Genomic DNA, 25468 nt, shown 5'->3' on the forward strand with positions numbered 1-25468 from the left:
GATTTTGCTAAAACACCTGCTTATTCTGTCTTGTATCACACACTTTTTATGTGTTCTAAAATAAATTGAATTCTTTTGAAATTCAGATTGCTTAGTAAAGGAAATAGGTTCTGAGATGCATGTAACAAATCAATCATGTAAAGCACTGCTCCTCAAACTGATGAGTCCCAGTTTTTGGCAAGGCCAGGTAGGCAGTTGTTCCTGCACAACATTATTTGCAACATAATTTGCTTGTTTTGTGCTTATTTAATATTATGTTGAGTTGTTTAATATTTTTTATTTTTGACGTGGACTAGGAAGGACAATGTTCTGGCTGGTAAAACCTGGTAAAAAAAAAAAATATATATATATATATATAGAAACCCTGATGTACAGAAAACATGACACAAGTCTATTTTAGTAAAGGTCATTAAATTAAATCTGTTGGCTGCAATTCACCTTCCGAACTGCTGCCACTGTTAGGTATGTGTTAGGACAAGGAGGAACATAGTACCTTTATATATTCTTCTGTGTTCCAAGAATGTAGAAAAATGCTTCCATTCTCCTGTGCAAATGGTCAAAGAGGCCTTCCCAAGCTGATCTGCCATCAATCTAGGGGGAGTGAGGAGGTTTTACAGCACTTCAAGTGCCTTTTTGCCTCTTAGGGCCATGTTCACACGGGGTATAAAATCTTTGATTTTAATTGGAATGCGGGCACATTCAGGTGTGCCCAGACTCCAGATTGCCAAAGACCACAGTGTAAAGTGCTGCCAGGAGCCATACTTTACACTGTGAGCACAGGCTATTTTGTATGGCCGCTGTTCATTGAACTGTGTACATACCAAATAGATCTGTTAATTATTTTGTGCAGCCGCAGATAACCACGACCGTAGTGTATACAGAGTGTTTACAGTCTGGCCATGGTTCCATAGACTGCAGTTATTTAATGGCCAAATACAGTGAATGATCATGGCCCAGCACTAGAGAATGGAAGCATTTTTCTACCTTCTGGTGCTCTAACCTGCTGATAAATTTCCTCTAAAGAGGACCTGTTGTATACTCCAAAACAAAGAGATGTTACTATCATTAACCCCTTTAGAACTAAGAGTACTATTACACGGACCGATGGGGGCCCGATAATAACTGTAAACGATCTGCTAGATCGGCGCTTATTTACACGGCCCGATTATCGTTTAACAAGGGCTGCAGGGACATTGTTACCAATGTCCTTGCAGCCCTTGCTTTTACTTTATACATTACCTGTCCAGGCTTCAGGGCTCCTCTTGCGGTCTTCTCCCCAGGTCCCGCGCGCTCCAGCTTCAGAGCAGCCTGTCTAAGCTGACAGGCCACTCAGCCAATCACTGGCTGCGGCGGTCCCGGCCTGTGATTGGCTGAGCAGCCTGTCAGCTAAGACAGGCCGCTCTGAATCTGGAGCGCGAGGGACCCAGGGAGAAGACCGCAAGAGGAGCCCTGCAGCCTGGATAGGTAACTGCCTATTTTATTACATGGAGAGATAATCGATTCATGTAATAGTTCCCTAAGGACGTAACTGTATGTCCTTTTTTGCCGTGAGTTAGCGCTCAAGGACGTACAGTTACATTCTGAGATTAAATGGGCGCAGGGGCTTTGCCCCTGCCATCCTGTGGAGAGTGCCAGATGTCAGTGATAACCGGGCACCTGCCACATCTGCCACGACCTGTGCCAAGCGTGGATCATTAATAAATTTTATAGTTCTACTTACATTAATTTTGCCTATCTTAGACCTGCGCCCGATTACACCCAGGGTTTGGAGTGGAGGATCTGACTATTTGCAAGCGTGGATCACGGCAGTTAACCCTATAGGTGCTGCAATCAGGCCTATCACAGCACCTATAATGTAGATTAGAGGGAGAATCTTCCCTCTTTTCTTATCGGGGCGGTGCAGCACCGATGGTTGCTATGACACCAGGAGGCTTCCCTGAAGCCTCCTGTGTAATAACTACAGTGGCTTATGAGGCTCAACCCTAAGGCTGAGCCTGGTCAACTTTGCCTATTACAGGCATATTACAATGCAATGCAGTTCGAATTGCAATGTAATGTGCCTGTAATCAGGCAATCAAATAGTGATGTCAGTAAAATAAAGTATAACAGCAAATAACACACACAAATAAAAAAATAAATAAGTAAAGTTCACAACAAATAAAATCCCAATAGCTCCCAATGCAATAATAAATGTGGAAAAAATAAATAAAAAAGTACACATATTCAGTATTGCCGCATGTGTGATGACCTGGCAATTAAATTATCACGTAACTAAACCTGCATGGCGACCGCTGAAAATAAAAAAATCAGAAAACTTCAATTTTTTTTTAATTTATCATGAAATGTGGGCATATTTCACATGAAAACTGCACGGCTATCGGCCAGATTTTACCACTAACCTAAAGTACAATATTTACCGAGAAAACAATCTCAGATTTGCTGGGATAGGTTATAGGACCACGGAGGTATAACCACATAAAGTGAGACTGGTCAGATTTAAAAAATGGGCTCTGGTCCTCAAGGCGCTATCTGGACTGGTCCTTAAAGGGTTAAATATCTTAAGGTGCCCTTATTACATACCTTTTTTTCAGCTTTTTTGATATACCCTCCCATTGCTGAGATATGTGGTTTTATTGTTTGTCTGACAATTCAGGTAATAGTCATATAACGTGACTTAAAGGGGTAGTGCGGCATTTAAAAATTATTCACTAAAAACACACATTACAAAGTAATACAACTGTGTAATGTGTGTTATGTAAGTGAATAGCCCCCTTCCCTGTGTCCCCCCACCCCTGTAAGTGTGGTGCAGTATACTCACCAGATTACTGTTGACCCTGTGCTATTGGCTGAGCACATTTATGCACAGCCAATCGCAGCTGAGCAGCTGATGATGCGGCAGAGGGGGGCCGGCATGAGGGATGGCTGGTGCGGTCCGGCCAGCCTCCCGAAGATGACGTCTAACGACCCAAGATGGCGGCCGGGGTCGACAGTAATCTGGTGAATATACTGCACCACACTTCTGGGGGTGGGGGACATGGGGAAGGGGGCCATTTACTTACATAACACACATTACAAAGTTGTATAACTTTGTAATGTGAGTTATTTAGTGAATAATTTTTAAACGCCGCACTACCCCTTTAATTTGAATAACAGGAGTAAGTATCAGGTGATGGGCGTGATTATACAGTCAGGGGGTGTGTATTAGGCATACATGGCCTTTCAGTGTAAAATATTAACACCACCTGTCTGTATAATTACGCCCATCATCTGATATTTACATGTTAAAATTAAGTTTACGCCCATCTGACTATTAACTGAATAGTCAAAGTATAAACCTACATATTTTTAAAACAGGAAGACTTACTAAGAAACTAAAAAGATGTGTAATCAGGACACCCTAAACTTTTTTGTAAGCTTTGCCGTGTATACTGGGAAAGTTTCAGCCTCTACTGTATAACAGAAATAATGACTTCAATTTTTACATGCTGATTGTTATTTTTCTAGTACCGGGCGCAGTACCTTTAGAATCAATTCAAAGCAGCACATTTGAGGAGAAGATTTTTCTACAGTGGAGAGAACCTGCACAGACTTATGGCATTATAACATTATATGAGGTATGTTGCAGTCATCATATATTTTTTCATTATACATTACTGCAAAACTAACTGTATTTTAATACTGTACATTGTATTGTGTATTTTTTTATGCACAAATGTTGGGGCTTATATATTATGTTTCCATTATTACAGTCCTGTAGCTGCCATTAATTTAGCAATTTTTGAAATGAGCTAATAAAAGGAAAGGCTACTTTTGTTTAATTTTGTGTTTTTTTTTTTTTTGTTTAAAATGACTCTGTACCTACAATCTGTCCCCCCCAAACCACTTGTACCTTCGGATAGCTGCTTTTAATCCAAAATCTGTCCTGCGGTCCGTTTGGCAGGTGATGCAGTTATTGTCTTAAAAACTACTTCTAAACTTGCAGCTCTGTGCCCTACGGGAGTACCTGTGCCCTAACTTTTCACCACCCCTCCTTCCCTCCTCCTCACCCTCTTCATCATTAGGAATGCCACTGGAACATTTTCTCGATGCTGAACATTTGCACAGGTGTCTTAACGATCCAACCCATGTGATGAGAAGGGCGGGGAGGAGGGACAGAGAGGTTGTGCCAGCCTAATGCATACACAATCTAGGCCCCGCCTGTTGGGTATGGGGCTGCCAGTTTAAAAATTTTTTTTTGAACAATAACTGCATCACCTGCCAAACTGACCGCAGGACAGATCTTGGATTAAAAGCAGCTATCCAAAGGTACAAGCGGTTTGGGGGGGTCAGATTGTGGGTGCAGAGTCACTTTAAAAGTTTCTCCTGAAAATACATTGATGGCTTGAGTCTTAGCATTGGCCAACATTGCTCGATAACTGATTAGCAAGGGCTGTACAGACATCATCAGCAATGTCAGTGCAGCCCTTGCCCTTAAGCTGGGTTCACACTACAAATATTTGAGGCTGTATGTTTGAGGCTGTATAGCAACCAAAACAAGGAGTGGATTGAAAACACAGAAAGGCTATGTTCACATAATGTTGTAATTGAGTGGATGGCCGTCATTTAATGGCAAATATTTGCTGTTATTTTAAAACAACGGCTGTTATATTGAAATAATGGAAGTTATTTACCGTTATATGGCGGCCATCCACTCAATTTCAACATTGTGTGAACAGATCCTTTCTGGGTTTTCAATCCACTCCTGGTTTTGGTTGCTATGAGGACCTGACATGAGGACCAAATACAGCCGCAAATATACATAGTGTGAACCCAGCCTTAAACTGTATACATCGCTTTCCGGAGCATCTTCAGAGCGGGTCTCTGAACTGACAGGCCACTCAGCCAATCACTGTCCGGGACCTCCACGGCCAGTAATTAGCTGAGTGACCTTTGAGTTCGGAGAGCCTCTCTGAAGCTACAGGGGTGGCTTCGGGAAATGAGCAAAGGGCAGAAGAACACTGGGATCATGGAGAGGTATGTATACTTTTATTTTTTAAACAATCGCCAGCCGTCGGCCACGCATCTCTAATACATTTGCAGTTGGCAGCAGATGATTTGGGGTCAGGACCAAAAGACACGATCTGCCGATGATCGTTGTCATTGGCTGATCATTGTTTCTATTGCATGGAGCTATTATCGGCCGAAAATTCAGCCGATGAACGCTCTTTGTAATAGGGCCCTAAGTCTGCTGTTTCCTGACAGTACCAACATGGCCGGCTATGGTGCTCTCAGCTCAGGAAGGCCAGGGTTCTAAGGCTTTGGAACAGCAGGTTTAATAAAAAGAATGGAATGAGAGGAGTATTTCAGGCCTAGTGTAAAAATTAATATGCTTCTGGGACAGGGCAGAATTAGAAATAAAAAATATGCTTACCAAGCCATGGCCCCAGCTGGTGCTCCTCTGTTTGCCTTCATCCAGCCCCTTGATCTCTCTTCTTTCTTCTTCCGAGATGAGCACTTGGTGGCAGGACCTGCTTGCTCAGTCTGATTAGCTATAAAGGGACACTGCTAAAGCTAGTGATTGGCTGAGCAAGCTAGTCCTACTCCTGAGCACTTTTTTTATGGTTCGAAAGCAGAAAGAAGGGATAAGATTGGGGAAGTGGCTGCTCCAGCAGCATATCTATTTTCATACTAGGGACAGCATTCCCCTTTAAGAACATAAAAGTCTTAGCAGCTTAATGCATAAATCATCTCTCTTTTTTGGAACACATTATAATTCATAGCTATAGCGTTTGTTCGTGTGTATCCCTGCTTTGTATGCCTTTGCCATTTGAACAAGATGAATGATAAGAATGCTGATTTGAATGGATTGTTCAGGAACAATAAAGTCGAAATAACATAATGGTCACTTTTATTGCATTTTGCCTGCATTTCTTTCTATGAAGCCTATTATAAGAGAAACAAGCAGGTGTAATTTAAAAAGCTACCATGTATTTGAATGCAAATTTCTTAGAATGATATGCTGCTTGGACTCTAAGTACCATTCCCAGCCTAACAAGGGACCTTTGCCTTACTACATCAGAAGTCCAGTGACAAGGAATGGAACAGTCTAAACTGTCAAGCAATAATCATGAGGAAGGGCATAACCTCACCTAACTAGCTGTTACTTTGCAGCTTTTTTATTGCATGGTCTGACATTGTCATAAGAAAATTATCTCAGTTTAAAGAGCAGAACTACCCAACTAAATCATTTTCCTACTGCTCCATTAAAATAAAAAAATTAGCTATTCACGATATAAAATATCTTTTCCACCTAAATCACCTAATGTTTGTAATTTTAAATATGTAGAGAATGAATAGACAGGACTTTTATTATAGAGCAGCGAATAGTTTAATAAATAAGACTTTGATGTAATGAACACACAAGAGGTTTCTATGAGGAGCCAGAATAGTTTGAAGAGGCAGAGGAAGAAATCTGTACTGTTCAGCTGTCAATCACACTCTTGACAATCGGTGGCACTCGAAAGTCACAGATGCTACTGCCAAGTCAAAAACATTAGTTTTGACAGCTAGAAAGGGAACAAAAGGTTACTGAAATATCTATTTTTGCCCCTTACTATGCATATAGGTATCCTTAAAAAATGTGCTTGAATTACTGTTGGAATTTTTCTAAAGCTAAGCTTCTTGAATCTCACAGCATTGTTTAAATGAGAATAAATACTGTGCACTGTAGCTGTTTTCGGAAGCCCTCCCAGTGCTTTGACCAGTGTGTGGCAATTAGAATGATACTAACAGGGACAGATTGACTTGTTTTGATGGTTCCACTCCTAATGATGCACCAATTATAATCACAAAAGATAAGATGTAAATATCATTAAGAAAAATAATTGGCAATGAACTTCTAAGCATCAGATGTCCATCATTGTGTTCTCTCCATTTATAACAAGCTTCTCTGTTCACAATGTAAAAAAGGAAAAAGAGATTTTGATGTTCTCTTTCTAGGCTCTTTTATATTTTTCTTATTAAATAAATTATCTTTTGAAGTCAGCTGATCGCTGCAGGTCTAGCTTCTCCGACTTGTGGCAATTAACCTGTGGAGGCTCATTTTAGGGAATATGAGATGGTGATTCTTGGGACAGCGATTTCTTTATGTTAAGCTATCACCAGAAAGGGGTGGGCAGCAGAGACTCAACACCGTCAAAACTGCATAATGGCTTGTGGTACGTATGTACAAGTTTTTTGTTTTGCTATTTTATTTAATCCAGTCCTGTCTTTTTTAGAAGTAAAAATATATATTTGCACAACCACCTTACCCGCCTCCCACTGCAGCATTTTTTTTCTTATGTTTTTTTCCTCTTTGCCTTTTAACAGATGTAATGATTTGATTTTTTTAATTGACAGAGTTATATGAGGGCTCTTTTTTCAGAAATAGTTGTATTTGTAATGGTACCCTCCATTTAAAAAAAATTGAGTGTAATAAAAAACATAACCAGCAGTGATCTTGGCCCCTTTTTTTGCAACACTGATGCTTACCAGCATCTTTAACACCGGGAATGATTAGCCTATCAGGAGGGCAGGACACCAATGTAGTATCCCGTCTTTTATTTATTTTTATTTTTTTCAGATGTCAGATCAAAGTAGCATGTCTACTTGCTTTTACTTTTTTTTTTTTTCCAATCATATTTTATTGACAGCTGAGATAAAACCTTGCACACAACAAAAAGAGATGTGCATCATACAGAAAGACACATTTGAGAGTCAACATCATAGTACCTATGAAAAGTCAAGTTACACCATAATTTTAAATGATAGAAAAAATATATATAGTAAAAAATACTGTACAACCCAGTAAAAAGTAACTAGAACCATATATTCAATTCTAAAGGGGTACTGCAAAGAATTTATTTTCTATACAATCAACTGGTGTCAGAAACTTATATAGATTTGTAATTTACTTCTAATTAAAGTATTTCTGTACTTACCAGCTTCTGTATGTCCTGCCTGAAGTGGTGTGTTTTTTTCCAGTCTGACACAGTGTTCCCTGCTGTCACATCTGTCGGTGTCAGGAACTGTCCAGAACAGGAGATATTTTTTATGAGGATTTGCTAATGCTCTGAACCGTTCCTGATATGGACACCAGTTAATTTTAAAACATTTCTTTTCTCTTTATTCGCCCCTTTTAAGAATGTACAGTATCATTCCCTATGTTGGATTGTTCGCTATGTTAACGCTAACCCAATAAAAAGCTACTTTCTGAAAAATACTATTTTGTTGTCAAGAGCGTTTAGCCACTACAAGAGGTGTCTAGCATCAACTAAAGATGCTTAAAGGAAATCTGCCACTAGGTTTATTTCACCTTAAATGAGGACAGCATAAACTAATGACAGAAATGCTGAACACATTGATGTATTATTTACATAATTCTGTTCAGCTGTTCACCTAGTATGCAGGAGAATAGGATTCCTGCCACACCCCTCCCCCACCCCCTGCTGCTGATTGACAGTAGGCTGCCTATACACAGCATGGATAGATAACTTCCAATCAGCAGCTGGTGGGTGGAGTATTTTGTTTCATGTGAATATTGAGGACTACTGGGCTCATGCACATAATAGAGAGGACTACTTATTGTCCATGTTATTTAGAAGGATATCTCTGGATCAGCTGCATAGAACAGTGTAAGTGATAAATCATTCTGTTCAGCTTCTCTGCCATTAGTTTATGCTACCCTGAGATAGGACAGCATAAACCTGCCGACAGTCTCTTTAAGATATTGGATTAACTGAAGAAAATTAACAAGGAATAATTATTTTAGCTCATCAATAGACTGCCATCACCTGGAATGAAATTGGCTGTGTACAACATTTTCACCAGTAGTCACTGGTGTGTTAGGAAGCCAAGCATTTTCATTGGAGGGGTGACTATGCTTGTGTAGTGGAGCTCCATTGAAATTAATTGATGACTCACATGCAGGCAGTAACAACACTTTACCATACCCTGTACATGGTGTCCACTACCATTTGACCTGCCTTAAAAGTAGAAGTAACTTATATGTGCAGGGAACATAACTAGAAATGAATGGGCCTCATAGCAAACTTTTCATTGGGTCCCCCTCCCTGACTGACTGCAAACCCATCAAGTGCAGTCATAACATTTAAATGCAAGTGCTCATAAGAAGGGCTTACTGTTAAAGGGACATTTGCAGCACCCTGAAGGCCTGTTCGGCCACTGGTTGCTACAAATGATAATGGCTTAGTGTATTGCAGAAGTGGGCCATTGGGCCCCCTGATATAGCAGGCCCCATAGCAGTCCCTATGGCTGCTATGGTGGTACTTACGTCCCTGCATATGAGTTATTGCTCATTGCACCTATCCTGATACACTGTATCTACAGAGCCGTCTCTAGAGCTTGTGCCATCCCTGCTTTGAAATCTTATGCACATAAAGAAAAAATTACCTAAGAAGTGGTATCTGTCATCATGGAAACCTAATCTTTTAAGGCAATTAAATTACTAAGGGAGAGAGCAGAATATTGTCTACGTATAAAGTGTAAAGGCAAACAACTTGAGGGTATTAGGTTAAGCCAGAAGCCATCTTTCACATTAGTAATCCATCTATAACAGTAATAGCTCATGACAGTTTTGGCTGAGTTCCTTCATTGCATTCAGGTTTTGAAGAGTCTGAAGGAATATGATCTGTTATCATAAAATGTCTGACGGTGCATGCATCAGAAGGGTTTACCGGATAAAGATGTAATCTCATACTGCCAACACAAGACTTTCCATTGACTTCCCATTAATTCTCCTTGCTTCTTTTCACAGATCACCTACAAGGCAGTCAGCTCCTTTGACCCAGAAATAGATTTATCCAATCAAAGTGGTGGGATTAAAAAGCAAGGAAATGAAACACACTACCTATTTTTTGGGCTGTATCCAGGCACAACGTACTCCTTCACAATAAGAGCCAGCACAGCCAAGGGCTTTGGTCCTCCTATTACTAGTCAGTTTACAACCAAAATCTCAGGTATTTACTTTGAAAGATGTGAATCGTTACTTCTGTAATCTTGCTATCTCTACTTGTACATTATTATCTGGCTTGTGAAGAAAATCCTGACTGGTGATAGTCACTATGACAATGATATGGTGTATAAGCCTTGCTGCCGGCAGATAATACTTCAGAAGTAAATACTGTATGTGACAGATATATACAAAGGTAAGGCTTAAAGTTCAGCGTGACACCTGAGCTTCCCTGAGAAGCTGCTCTAGTAAGCATGTTAGATTTATATAAAAGTTTTATTTCATGTTGGGCTATTAAGTTATCACAGCATTGGGAAGTGCATAGCTTTATCGAATGCATCTCCTCATAAAAAACTAGGCCAATAACAAAGGCATTTTTTAGACCAATTGTTGTAGTTGTGTTGGAACCATCTCAGTAGATCTGTAAATTCTCTATTTATATTTAAAGGGGAACTAGTAGCAGGTTAGACAAATCTAACCTACTGTTAGATCCTTAGTGGGCACGGGGTGCTGAGGATAAAGGTATGTCTGTTACCTTTATCCTCGGTACCCTTCTCGTGCTGTAAGCTGTAATATCGTCTGCCCAGTAAGCCGTTAGGAGCACTGGGGACGGGGTTACTTCCCCCTGAGCACCAATCCAGCCCGTCCCTGCTGGCCCCTTACATTGATAATTAAAGGCGGCTGTCCAGCAGTGGCCGTAGCCTCAACCCCTGCTGCCCCCAATGATTGTCAATGGAGGGGTCCAGCTGGGGGTGGGACAGATCGGTGCTTGGGGGGCAGTAGCCTCGCCCCCAGTGCTCTTAACGGCTTACTGGGTAGACAATGTCACAGCTAACAGCATAGGGATGGCGCTGAGGATGAAGGTAACAGACATAACTTCATCCTCAGCACCCAGTGCCCACTAGGGAGCTATCAACAGGTTAGATTCATCTAAGAGGATTAAAAGAAGCACTCTGGTAGTTTTTATTTCTTATTCATTATTCAGCTGGTCAATAGATAGATAGATAGTTAGTTGTGTCATGTGATTTCATGGTGACCCCTGGAAATTACCTGTGCTTCTTTGCACTCAAGGGAGTCACTGTCTTAGCTACTAGAACCTCTTGTAGGATGGAACTTTATGGACTACACACATTACAGTTACTGATGGGGGTTGTACAGCTCCTTTGACACAGTTATAATAGAGGAGATGACAATTCAGCCTCCTTGACTGCATTCTTATAGTTTCTTAACTTATTTAGGGGAATATATGGGTGATGGTTATTACAGTAAACTACCAGCAGGCAGCATGTGGTGTCTGCTGTGATGATGCATCATGGGATTGATAACAGAGCATATATGGAGATAAGGATGCAGGATGCAAGATTAAATCAAAGAGTCAAGATGGTGGCTGATCAGAAACAGAATTGAGTCTGGATTACAAGGAAGTGACTACAGTATACATAGAAGTCCTGAATGTCATAGCAAGCAGGTGGGGGTGCAGTAAACATAAAGGGGGAGATTTATCAAAGGGTGTAAAATTTAGACTGGTGCAAACTGCCCACAGCAACCAATCACAGCTCAGCTTTCCTTTCAGCACTGCCTAAAGCTGAGCTGTGATTGGTTGCTGTGGGTATTTTGCACCAGTCTAAATTTTACACCCTTTGATAAATCTCCCCAAAATGTATTTTCACTGTACTGATTCTTTGAAGTGGTCCTAAATGGTGGCCATATCATTTTTCGCTATATATCACCTATAGGTCAGTACATCTATAGCACCTTCCTTTGTAAGAGTCCTGCCCCAGGCACTTTTAATCTTTTATTAGCTGTTACTGTGAGTAATAATGCAACACCAACTTTGTATATGAAACCCCAATAGTAAGCACTAAACTCATTCTGGCTCACCATTGTGGACACGTTGTCCAGATATTACTTGAAGAAGATGTACCACCCGGTACATCCTCTTTAACCTGAACCCATGGATTGATCGGCACCGACACGGGGAAGCCGGTGCCGCGGTCCTGTATGACGCGGCTCGCTTAGAATGAATGGAGCCGCGTCGTAGAGGGGAGGGTATTCCCTCCCACTGGGGGCGGGCGGGCCGACCTCCAGTGCTTCAGCACTGGCCGGTACCGCTGGATCGAACGGCGCCATGCACGGGAACCGGGTGGCGGTCCGAAAAACGGACCGCGGCACCGGCTTCCCCGTGGCGGCACCGATCGATCTGTGGGTTCAGGTTAAAGAGGAGGTACCGGGTGGTACATCCTTTTTAAGGTGTGTATAATATATAATATTTTATCTGACCTTTCTCTTTCTAATAAAAAGTGCTGGTTTAGTTTTAAAACTCATTACACCCACTGTATACATATGCAGTTTGCATTCCACAGGATATATGTACTGTAGTTATATAAAAGTAATTTTCTATCTTAAACTCAATTTGTTTTCCCCAGCACCCTCTATGCCAGCGTATGAACTGGAAACACCTTTGAATCAGACTGACAGCACTTTGACAGCTCTGCTAAAGCCGGCTCAAAGCAGAGGCGCTCCTATCAGGTATGAGAGACACAAAAAGAAAAGAAAAAAAATATATCTTTTAGAAAAAATGTAATTGATTAATTTCTTGAATATGTTTCTAGGGATTACTTTTCGCACAGTGTACGCTGTGTAAATCCATGTCTGTATTAGGGCTAATTAAATTAAATAACAGTAGAAGGGAAGGCACTTTGATGAGTGTCTAAGTATTGTTTAAATCATTTGATCCAGATGCAAGTGGCTGATTCTTTGAAGACGCAGAACAAAGCGGCAGCTCCGGTGTGTGGGTGGCTTATTCGCTCCAGCAATGTAATTGCTTGCTGTTATCAGCAAAATTCATGGTTACAGCAGATTTTTAACCTGGATTGTTGTACACTAACCTTACAATATTTACCTGTGTAAAGACTTTGCCTAGGTAAATTGTACTCTTGTGTCACTGTGTCACAATAAAACAGGAGGTGGTCTTTTTAATGAAAACTTTTGCTGTATAACCACTTCATTGTGAGCTGAATATACCTTAGAAGTTTCTATTCAGCTTATGTTGGGTTAAAGCCATACACTATGTGAGAATGCCACAGGACCATTATCAATTAAGCTTGACTATACTGTACATACTCCATTAATGTTTGTTTTTTCTTTTTGTGCTGCATCTGCATGAAACATATACTTATGATATTCTTAATTTGCAGAAAACTATACAGTAGCAAAATATTGCGACCAGAAAGCAGTTCCTAGTAAAAGTCACCATAAGCCCTACATTTATTTATTTATTTTATTTTCCTTTTAATGACTTTTTAAAATATCAGAGTCAAAGAAATCTGGGGAAAAAAAATCAGAAAAACCTGTGCATTACAAATCATGCTTCTCAATCTTGCTTTATGACAAGGATTAACTGTGGATTTAATACAATAGAGTTAGAGACATTAACTTAACCAGAGACTGTGGAAAGTGAAGACATAGGAGATGGTAGGATTGCGGGGTCGTCCACACAGGGAGACTGTATACAATTGTATTAGAAGGTGTTCCGAGTTGTAGATAACTAAGTTTCTCCAACCATGATAGGAAACTTTTTGGAGGAATTTTGGGGGGAGATTTATCAAACATGGTGTGAAGTGAAACTGACTCAGTTGTCCCTAGCAACCAATCAGATTCCACCTTCCATTCCTCACAGACTCTTTGGAAAATGAAAGGTGGAATCTGATTGGTTGCTAGGGGCAACTGAGCCAGTTTCACTTTACACCATGTTTGATAAATTTCCCGCTTAGTCTTTTTCCAGTAAAGGGTTGTTAAGGGGGGCGCTTCCACCCCAGAGACTAAATTTTTGTTTTATTACAGTGCTTTGTCATATAATTTATTTAAAAAGTAAATTCTTTTTTATTTACATATAGACTCCTGTTGTCTGGCAGCAGTACGGGGCGACATGGCCCCCTCTGCTGCCACCAACGTTTGTGTTGGGAACTGCAGGGTTGTATAAGCCCCGCAATTCCTGATCCTATGCTCTGCTCAAGCGCTGCTGAACAGCGCTATACAGAGCAGGGCCCTATTCCCCCCACATATTGTATATTTTTATATACGGTACTTGGTTGGGGGGATAAGCTGCCCAACAAAATCACGGTGTCTGGCAGCCTTTGCACAGTAAGTGTCATTCCTATCACCGCTCACTATGTGCAAAGTTATTCTTGCTGACAAACCAGCAAAAATCTCATCGGATTCCAGATGAACCCAACGTTGAGTCACCAGGGTCTCTCTGGGGTTCGTGACTCTGACACAGCATTATGGCTTCCATTATAAGCCTTAGCCTAAGAAACACAGTTCTGTCCATTACTTTAGAGATTTTGAATTGTTCCATTTAATAGTCTGCAGAACTGACCTCAATAAGAACTACTGAACCATTTAGTGTGGTGTGTACATTACCAGGAGAATGAGATATGTGCTCAATTGCAAACAAAAAAAAGAGCACAAGTCAAACACAAGGGATATACGCTTGAAATCAGGCTTTTACAGATGATTCTTTAAAATGTAAAAAATGTGATGAATCCAATTGATCTTGATGTACCTAGACAGTTTGAAGACGGACATGTCTAGCAGGCAGCAAGAATATGCTTCACAAATTCACAGAGGATTTGTAAATCTAAAGGTTAAAGATAAATGTAAACCATCCTCATATATTCTTATATAGGGCTAGGATATGTGAGATATACTGTAAAGAGCGGATTTATTTCTAGATATGTTAGTATGTATATGTGTTGATGGACACCATATTCGGCTATTTCGGTTCGGCCACATAATGAACACAAGTCCCACCAAAGTCTTCAAAGTCTTTTTTTGTTTACTTCTTTACAGTTTATGGTATATGTGTCAATAGACAAATAATCCGATATCCATGCAACTGCTGGCAGCTTCATTCCATTCATAGCATGTAATTCAGCGATGCCGCCACATGGGAAAACATGGCACAGAGATATGTAGCTATTGTGCCAAGTTTAAAGGCTATTGCTCCCTTTTTGGCATATAAAATAAACCCCTCAACCATTTATATTGACCAAGATATTGTGAGATTATGACTACCTCTATAAAAACAAATGAATGGGATACAAAATATTGCATAGTGGAATAATTACTTACAAAATGTGTGAACGTCTACAATAACCTTACAACATTGCCATGCACCGTTTTGGTTAGGTTTGCAAATTGGCAGTGATTTATCGACATGCTCTTAAGAACAGTTTTTGGTGGCATGGTTGCATCCGCCCTCTCTTCAGCCTCCTTTAAAATACAGTGCCATGTAAATAGCATCATTTCCTCAGCCTCCTCCAACATACAGTCCCATATAAATAATATGAATCCTGTATACTGCATTACAGTCAAGGAGGTTTTGATCCTGTCTGAGGAGGCCTTGCCCCCCAATGTGACCCCATACCTGCAGCAGTCTCCAGACACTGGGCACCCTGTGAGTAGCATCGGTGGCTGCTGCAGCAACCAGATTTGCAATTAGAAAGGTTGTTGCCCTGTTGGTAAGGCAGGTGCCCCCTGCGACTTGCAGCCGAGTTACACATATCTGTTTATTATTTTGGGCTTTTCATACAGCATCTCTATTCAGAAACGGCTGCCCACAAAACTGGTTATGTATCTGTTTTGTACTCTGATTTTTATGTTTAGTTTTTCACATAAAAGGGAAAAAGTTTGATAAGCGTGCGGATCTTAGTAATGCTGGAAAGATATTGGTTAGGATAAGGGGATGTCTGGAGACTAGCTCTGAAGTTGAACTCAAGGTCCCAAGGTAAAATTGTTGATTGAAATAGAAAGAGAAAGAAAGAAACAAAAATTACATTGTTCATTCATAAACCAGAGTATAATGTATATACAGTGTGTATTCTTTGTGTTGAGCTTTTTGTCTAATGTGCTCATGTATTATAATCACCTTGTGGAATTGCTCTGTACCCACACAAAGCACATTTATACAAGAACTGCTGAATAAATTGCTGTGTTTCTGGATTGCCTTCCATAGTCATACTTTCTATTTATGGTGTGGTTTACATGACATAAGATTTAGCTGCATTATATTTTATTCTATATGGAGCGTTCAGTGCTATTATTAAAGTCTGCCTTGTATGGGATTTCAATGATTAGCATGCTTTAATGCGCAATCCTATATAGTGCATAAAGAGAATCATTTCTGGCCTGTCAGAAATGTATTAACATCCTGCAGTCAGATATCATCCAATGAACTCCCCTAAGACTATTTTCCATTATAAGCCTGCATTGTCAGTCTTTTTGCACCTTCAAAACAACCACAATATGAGAAACTCATATATTTTATTTCCCCCTTCATCACACACTATTTAAATCATGTAATATTATCTACTATTACAAGTTTACTTTGTAATTCAAAATAGGCTTTGTGTTGTGTCTTTGTTTCATGGGATCTAGATTAGGGTCTATATAATAAAATTCCATTTCTTGCTTCTGTAATGTTAAATCTTTGTCTATTAAATCTTACATTTCTGTATAATCATGAATCTACACAGGAAATCAAGCCCTTTCTGGCTGAAGTATCTCTCATAAATATATTCTGTTTACTTCATGGCTATAAAAAAAAAGAAGAACAAACTGAAAAGCATAAAAACAGCATCAATTTAAGTAAAAAAAAAAAAAAAAAAAGTCATGAAATTGCATCCCTTAGAACACAACATATGCAAAGAGAACATTTTATGCAATAGTATTGGTAGTTTAAAATAAATAGATATTTTCTCAGACTTTTAAAGTGGACCCCTGGCCCTGGATCCTGGTCCGGGATTTTGGGTTGAACAGGGTAAACATGATACAGTAAGGCGTTGTATGTTCATGTACTGTTCTCATGCAGTTGCTATGGGTCAGGACCTCAAAGTGAATCTTTACTTTTTATTATCGTATTGTGTATAAATCCAGTATTCTGTGCTTATCTCTTTTATAATCACTTTATAACATCCAAAGCTCCATGTTTAAATATAATATGCTGGCCGACTGAAACTAGAGATAGTGTAGGAGAGAGTATAGGCTTACTGATCTCCCTCAAGTAATGGCTGTCCTTTCCTTTTTTGTCTATGGTTTATGCTTGGCAGGGCAATTTCTACCACATCATATTTCTCTTTTATTGTGTTTCAGATGATCAAAAATTATTTCAAGGGGTTAGCCATACATTTATTTAAAGCAGACATGTAACAGGGTTTCAGGTGGTTAAATTAAGTGCACGGTTGCATACAGCTACTCTGTCTGTTTCCATGTATATCTTGCTGCCACAAATCGAGCCCTTCGCTGCCAAGAGATCTGTCTTTTTTATTAATATGGAATTTTTCTCCAACAGCCCAAGGAGTATTTCCTTTGCAAAAGCCCAGCTATGTAACTCCTACAGTTGCCTGCAACACCCCTGTGCGTGCTACTATCAGCCTCCAGCTGTTTGAGTGACATCCCCCAGGCATTATTTTTAACTCACCCACTGAGAGCTGAGCTTCTTCTGGCCTCAATGACTGGCCTGGCCAGCTCAGATAAGCCTCAGAAGCAGCCAGGAGAAGCCCAGAGAGTTGTGCATGCAACATGGTTTACAGAGCAGTTACACATCTCAAGAGGCGTGCCTGAAAGTACAGCCTAGTAGATGTCAATCAGGCAGCTGGCAGTCTGATTGACAGTGAGCTCATGGGTGTTGCAAGCAGTGGGATTTACATAGCAGGGCTTTTGCATGCAGAGGCAACACCACCTGGGTGTTTGGAGCTAATTTCACAATCTGTAAAAGCAAGGTATGCATGATATCCCTTATACAACCATGCACTTAGTTTAACAATCTAAGTCCCTGTGACAGGTCCACTTTAATTGTGACTCAGGGCAAGATAAAAGAATGAAAAGATGTTCTCACTTGCCCCCATTCCCCCACTTTTGTTGTTCTGGTGGTCCGGGTATCTGTTGCTCAGTTCTTCCTGTCCTCTCGACACATACTGTAGTAATTGCCAGCTCAGACAGTCACTGGCGAAGGCAGCTAAGTGCTACAGCTAGTGATTGGCTGTGCAGGCATGTCTTATGTGTGATGTGGAAGCATTGACCAGCAGGGAGTGGCATAGTGAGACACATATGGAAAAATAGAAAAAAATGGAAATGGGGCAAATACCTTTTTATATCACTGTATGGCATTAACAGCGGTAAGATTCATAAGCTCTGAGATGGTGTAAAAAAAATTCTACACCCCACTGGAAAATAAATCTTATTTTTGTTGTAGATAATATCTTGTTTTTAGCAGATCTTGATGCAGTTTCCATAGTAACCACCACAAGGACGATATTGGTGCAGCTTGTTAACTTTGTGTTAGCGTCTTGTTTTATTAAATCACTTTAGGGAAAAAGGATTTACAGGATTTATACCATCTCTGCAGGAACACAAGAAAACGATTTAATTCATCGACTTTAAGGCAGCTATTTATTCAGAACTTTTCCTGCAACACACAAATAGATGAACCACGCGTTACTGTTAATTAACAGAACAATGCAGTCAATTATATTTCTCTTATGGTCATTACACTATATCACTTATGGCAGGTCGCCTAAGAGAGGGGACAGTACAATCCTATAACCTGCTGTACCTGCCCAAAGCAGTCAAGTGCAATCTGATTATTTCTGTAGGCAAATCTGTATGTTTTAAAGTATGTGGGAGAAAACCAGTGTACCCAGAGGAAACCCACACCAGTAAAAGGTACTTGGTGGGGTTAGGATCCAGTACTGCGAGACAACAGTGCTAAGCACCCACAATGCTGCTGAGAACCAGCCTGCTATGCCTGGTTTTTGTCTTGCCCATTTATCAGGAGTTACTTCCATAGAAGTCCTGTTTCCCTCTCTTGTTCTCTCGGCTGCTTGTTAGGAAACTGTTCTTTTCAGGAGGCATGTACTGGATTTCAGCTATTGATCCAGGCTGCTAGGTCAGCTTTAGATTGGGAGGAAAAATAAAATCATTGTAAACAAACAGCATTATCCTTTTCCTAGTTTGCCATGGCTAATAGTAGGATTTGAAAGTTACATGAACATTATTTGAGTGGTTGTGAGAATGGAAAGGGGGATTTATAGGAGCACTGACCTGTATAGTTCACAAGGCAGGATAAACGTTGTAGAGACGACTGTAAACCTCTGTGTACTTGTAGGAAATAATAAAGATGGTATTGTAATTCTGCTGGTGTAGGAGACACTGAACATCTCAGACTAGGCCAAGCGGCATTATTTATTTACATTTAACATCACACATCTCAGGGGCTGTGGCATCAGTCATCAGATAATGAAATGGAGACCCCGTAAAATGCTGACTGCTCACTATGTCTTCGACATGTATTAGTAATAGTTAGGCTTTTGTATATAGGAAGCACTACGAGAAACGCTAAGCAAAGAAAATGCACAAAAAAAATATCCCAGCACTTCCTCCCGGGAATTCTTGATGAAGGCATTTTTTTGTTTGTATTTTAAATCCCCACCTGCCAAGTGTCATAACTTTTTATTTTTTTCAACCAATATAAACATATAATGCACTGGGAAACATATAATATATTTGTAGGGTGGAATTGAAAAAAAACCACACAATTGCCACAATTTTATGTGTTTCTTTATTATTCTATTATTTTGTATTACACAGTTCACCATGCTGTAAAAAAGGCATGGTAAAATACTTTATTTGACTTGAATTTTATTTTGTGGTTCTGTATGATAACTGCAATACCAAATTTGCTGTGTTTTACTACTTTTAAAAAATAAAAACCTTTAAAAAAAAAGAAAAAAATAGTATAATATATATATATATATATATATATATATATATATATACATACACAGTGTATATATATATATATATATATATATATATATATATATTGATTATAAAAAATTAGATTATCTCCAGCTCTTTTAAAACAGTCAATGCTTTATTTTCATATTTAGTAAAATGCTGACGAGTTTCAGGCTCACTAGCCCTTAATTATAGCTCTGGACAGAAGAACATAAAACACAAGACAATAAGACCATGTTCCTACTTTGTAAGACACCGGCCGGCCGGGTCACGGAACGGCCGTCATCAGAGAAGACCTTCCTGGCTGATACTGCAGTATCGGTCGGATGATTTTCACTGCTGCTGAATTGTGATGCGAGCACATATGTACGCGCCTGCATCGAAATTTGCCGAAATTTGCAGATTCTCTGCGCCCGCTATTCATTGAATAGCAGCCGGAGAAAACTGGTATATGAGTTTTTTGCGGCGGCGCTAAAAATCCTGGCTGGAGTGTATACTATGTGTGTACACTCCAGCCGGGATTCCCTTAGCTGGCAGCACAATGAAGGTTCTATAGGAGTCACGGCCACTGTTGAAAATCCGCAACAATGGCTGTGATTACTACTGAACTTACGTTGTGTGAACATTTGTTCTCTGTTTATAGTCTGTGACTGACTTTGGCTTCAAAAATCTGACAGATATCTGTGTGTATAAAAGGACCCTTAGCTGTCAACGACATTCATTCCAACAAAATCAATGGATACTCTGAAAACACATCACAGTATATGGCTTTGTTTCCACAATGTCTTTTTAGGCCGTTTGAGTCCAAATAACGGCCCTTATTCCATAACAACAGCGGCTATTGTACAAATGATGGCCATTTTGGACTGTTTTGGACTCAAACAGCCAAAAAAGATGTTACAGGATCATAACCTATACATACCTTTTTGACAGGTTTCCAACATACACTTTGATGTGAGACCAAAAACTGTAGCTTTACAGTATCAGCACGCAGTTCTCTGCATTTTAACTCATAATCTTTTTGAAAAGCAAAACAGCACTTGTGTGCTCAGCATCATGCTGGAAGCGTGGAGAACATCACTGGACTGGAAAGTTTGGAAACTCCTCCTTACAGTCACAGAAGATTCTCCTAAGTCGGCTTTTTTGTCAGAATGATAAATTATAATTTAAGGCAAATGACAATTTATTTTATGCATCCCTTTCAGGAAGAAAGTCGGTGCCAAGTAAGTGGAAGCTCAAGGGCTTGCACAGATGTGATGAATCATTGTATCATGCTCACCTCAGCTATTGCTTACTGTTAGCATTAAGGAATATTATTAGAAAATATGTGCACACAATAAGTAAAACCACTGAACCAAGGTTGTGAAATGTGTCCATGTAGCAGCCTCCATGACCTTCTTCTATCCAGACTGATGGAACTAAATGTAAAATAATAAAAGACAAAAATGTGTGCAACTACACCCCCCCACAACTACAGATAGATAGATAATAGATACATAGATAGAAGACAGTCTATCTATCTATCTATCTATCTATCTATCTATCTATCTATCCAGCAGAAAACGAGCAGCACAGCTTCTTCAATTAGTTGGTGCCAGCGGGCCAAGGTCCTGACTTCAGACCGAGTGCATATAGAACGGGAAAGTCCACGGCACACAGGTTCAACGTGAAGAAAAAATGTGTTTATTTAAATCATGCAGCAATCCAGAACGCAACGTTTCGGTAGCTTCCTGCCACCATTTTCAAGCGTGTTAAGTGAAACAAACATCAGATATATATAATGACATAAAAAAACATGATTGGTGTACAATAATTGATAATTAGTTTACATATGTGCAAAAAACAAATTCATTGGAACACGCCACAGTCCGCCCTGTGTGGGGCGTGTAGGTCCATATAGGTGATCTTAAGTCAAGTGGGCAGTTGAGCACCACCCACTATGATACGTAATAGTGTTCGTGTCAAAGTCCATGCCAAAGTCCGTGTTACACCACTTGTGATAGTGATAATGAGTGAGACCACTTGAAAGCGGTAGCGGTCAGACCCACTATAGTGGCATTAAAGACATCATAACATTAGTTCGATTGGCTGAGGATCCGGGCTCACCACTTTTCCATGGTAGATGTCAAAGGAGATAGCGCATGCGTGATGGAGTAAAAGGGTGAACATCTTGCGTCCTGTGTTGTCAAGGTGACCGAGCCGAGAACGCAACCAGGAGAATCACTGCGGCAATAAAGGAAGCTTCTAGAAAATACGGCCACAGGGTTGTGCAGCCCAATTAAGGATCGCTCAAGCACCCATGTCCCTAGGGGTCATATACCCCCTACTCGGGGAGACATCTTCATCCCAGGGACCCGGCCAATGTACAACGGACCTCTCCAGGACCAATTTGGGAAACGCAGTAGAGCACCACCCACTATGATACGTAATAGTGTCCGTGTCAAAGTCCATGCCAAAGTCCGTGTTACACCACTTGTGATAGTGATAATGAGTGAGACCACTTGAAAGCGGTAGCGGTCAGACCAACTATAGGGGCATTAAGGACATCATATTTCCACTTTCCTGTGGAGCAGCCGGATACACTGGGAGTGATTCACAATATATGGTAAAGTTGCGTTTCCCAAATTGGTCCTGGAGAGGTCCGTTGTACATTGGTCGGGTCCCTGGGATGAAGATGTCTCCCCGAGTAGGGGGTATCTGACCCCTAGGGACATGGGTGCTTGAGCGATCCTTAATTGGGCTGCACAACCCTGTGGCCGTACTTTCTAGAAGCTTCCTTTATTGCCGCAGTGATTCTCCTGGTTGCGTTCTCGGCTCGGTCACCTTGACAACACAGGACGCAAGATGTTCACCCTTTTACTCCATCACGCATGCGCTATCTCCTTTGACATCTACCATGGAAAAGTGGTGAGCCCGGATCCTCAGCCAATCGAACTAATGTTATGATGTCTTTAATGCCACTATAGTGGGTCTGACCGCTACCGCTTTCAAGTGGTCTCACTCATTATCACTATCACAAGTGGTGTAACACGGACTTTGGCATGGACTTTGACACGGACACTATTACGTATCATAGTGGGTGGTGCTCAACTGCCCACTTGACTTAAGATCACCTATATGGACCTACACGCCCCACACAGGGCGGACTGTGGCATGTTCCAGTAAATTTGTTTTTTGCACATATGTAAACTAATTATCAATTATTGTACACCAATCATGTTTTTTGATGTCACTATATATATCTGATGTTTGTTTCACTTAACACGCTTGAAAATGGTGGCAAGAAGCTACCGAAAAGTTGCGTTCTGGATTGCTGCATGATTTAAATAAACACATTTTTTCTTCACGTTGAACCTGTGTGCCGTGGACTTTCCCTATCTATCTATATATCTATCTACCTATCTATCTGAGTAAAAACCCCCTGTGTAGCAGCAGCTTTCTCCTACTGAGGCTCTGGTCCCAGTAGTGGCTATTTGCACATACAAGAAGCTTCTTGAGCAACCAGCTTCACACGCAGCTCAGCTACCTTCCCCCAAAGCTCCTACCTACAGCCCTGCAGCGCCTGCACTCTTTTCTCTCCTGCCTTTCCCTGATATTTGACGTCAGCAGCAGCGTGAAGAAGATAAGCAGGAGAGAAGAGAGTGCAGGCACTGCGGGGTTGGAGATAGGAGCTTCAGGGGAAGTTAACTGAGCTGTGCGTGAGGCTGGCTTCGAAAGGGACAGAGCGTCTCTGAAGCCATCTGACATTGTCAGCGGCCACTGACAGATCAGTGACGGTGGCCATTTCCAAACCCCCCCCCCTCCCCCGTGTGCGTCTTACAGTGGCTGTGGACCCCTCCCCCCCAGTGTCTGGCAACAGTTGGCCGGCTCTGGGTTGTTAGTGAGGTATAGCTGCACAGTCTTTTCTCTGCGTCAATCTTTGGTTTAGAAAAATTCTTAAAGCATATTGGGGGACATTTATTAAGTCCGTCGTTTTTTTGCGTCAGGCTTAAAAATGTTCCTGCAGCGCCGACAGTACTCAGATTTATGTAGAGGCGCACTGCCTCTACATAGATCCTGAGCGCACAGAGGGAAACCTACGCCAGCTCTGAGCTGGCATAGGTTTCCTCATCATTTTCTGGGTGCAAATTAATTTCAGCAGACCTAGAGTACGCTCCCCTCGTACGAATAAATGATGAAGGAAAATAGCATATTAGCGTAGAACTTAGCCTTTTTTGTTATTTGTGTATTTTTTTTAACCTTTGTTTTTGTTGCTGGTAATATAGCTGACTGGGCAGTGAGAATGTGGTTGATTGAGGCATATATGTATCTCTCCTTTTCCCAGTGTAACTAGCTGTAACATGTTATTGATAGGCAATCAGGCCATGTCTTCTGCTCACAGACACAGCACGTTCTTTGTGTACAGTGTAGTTAGTTGGTGTGTTATGACAGCCCACTATGATGAGCATCTTCATCTGGATCCGCACATTTCTTGGCAGTCGGAAAGATTTCTCTTTGGTCTGAAATATGTAGAGATCATAAACTACATTTATTCCTTCTTTGCTGGATTCAGACAAGCCGTAAAAGAAAACTCAATATAAAACTGCAAATGCTGATCACTAGGTTACTGGAGGGTAAAACTGATTATGTTTTATAGTAGTAGCTTAGTATAGCTGCATATAGCCTTATAGTTCACATGTACTGTACAGGATCCGCTGCAGATTTGATGGCACAGATTTAATGCTGTGTTCAGTTATTTAGTTACGTTGATATCTGGGCTATTAAATCTGCTACATCTCTGCACCATCAGATCTGCTGCAGATCCTGTACGTGTGAACGCACCCTTAGGCTCAAAACTTTTTCACATTATGTAAGCATACGTTAAAATATACTGTTATTAACACTATACTTTCAGGTGTCTCATTGTATTAAATATTATGTTAAACACAAACAATTACAGTAGTATTTAATTTTAATAATAAAATATCAGTAGTAGTAGTAATAGTAGTATTAATATATTTATTCATCTTAAAATGCAAGCATTTCCATACAATCCTGTAGTTTATATTAGAGGCAGGTTGCAAATTCAAACAAGGCTTGCTGTATACAGTGTTACCAAGCCATAAAACAGATGTGTATGTTTAGCAGACTTCAGCTATGTTTACACAACGTTTTCCAGCTTCGTTTAAAATGAAGTCCGATATTTTGAGCCTGGCCTCCCCTTAGTGCAATGACTGGTGTTTGCACATTATTTTAGTTTGGGATTACTAATTGGCCTTGGGATGCGGTTTAATTGAAAAGTCCGTTGAATTTAATAGTAAAGACGGAGAAAGAACGGTGAGAAAAAGAAAACTGTGTGTGAACTACTAATAAAAAACGTCAGCTATTTGCAAAAGACGTCCGAAAATAATGATCATGTTCACTATTTTGACTTCCGCGGCAAAAACCTCCGTTATTCAATACACTGTGTGCATTGGACATCCGTCTTCCTGTTGACTTCAATGCATTGCCACTGCAGTCAGTTAAATTGCGGCAAAAACGGCCGTTTTTTTATATGAAAATTGGCCGCCTTTTCAATATTTTTGACATTGTGTGAACATAGCCTTCCAGTGATAATTTATTGATTGGGACCTTTTTTAATTGACTCTAATGTAATGCATTGAAGTCAATGGAATGACGGACATCCAATGCACAAAGTGTACA

The 25468-nt window shown here is 40.4% G+C and overlaps 1 protein-coding gene across 4 annotated transcripts in view; it reads left to right on the plus strand.

Annotated features, from left to right (window-relative positions):
- Window positions 1–25468, plus strand: part of PTPRM (protein tyrosine phosphatase receptor type M) — a 597029-nt gene that overhangs the window by 301961 nt on the left and 269600 nt on the right. For all 4 annotated transcript variants that reach the window (XM_069957755.1, XM_069957756.1, XM_069957757.1 and 1 more), the window contains exons 9-11: window positions 3505–3614; window positions 9794–9995; window positions 12415–12517. In XM_069957755.1, the coding sequence (XP_069813856.1) occupies window positions 3505–3614; window positions 9794–9995; window positions 12415–12517 (415 nt within the window). The remainder of the gene's footprint in view (window positions 1–3504; window positions 3615–9793; window positions 9996–12414; window positions 12518–25468) is intronic.

Source organism: Dendropsophus ebraccatus, chromosome 2 (assembly GCF_027789765.1).
Source record: "Dendropsophus ebraccatus isolate aDenEbr1 chromosome 2, aDenEbr1.pat, whole genome shotgun sequence".
Classification (NCBI taxonomy): domain Eukaryota; kingdom Metazoa; phylum Chordata; class Amphibia; order Anura; family Hylidae; genus Dendropsophus; species Dendropsophus ebraccatus.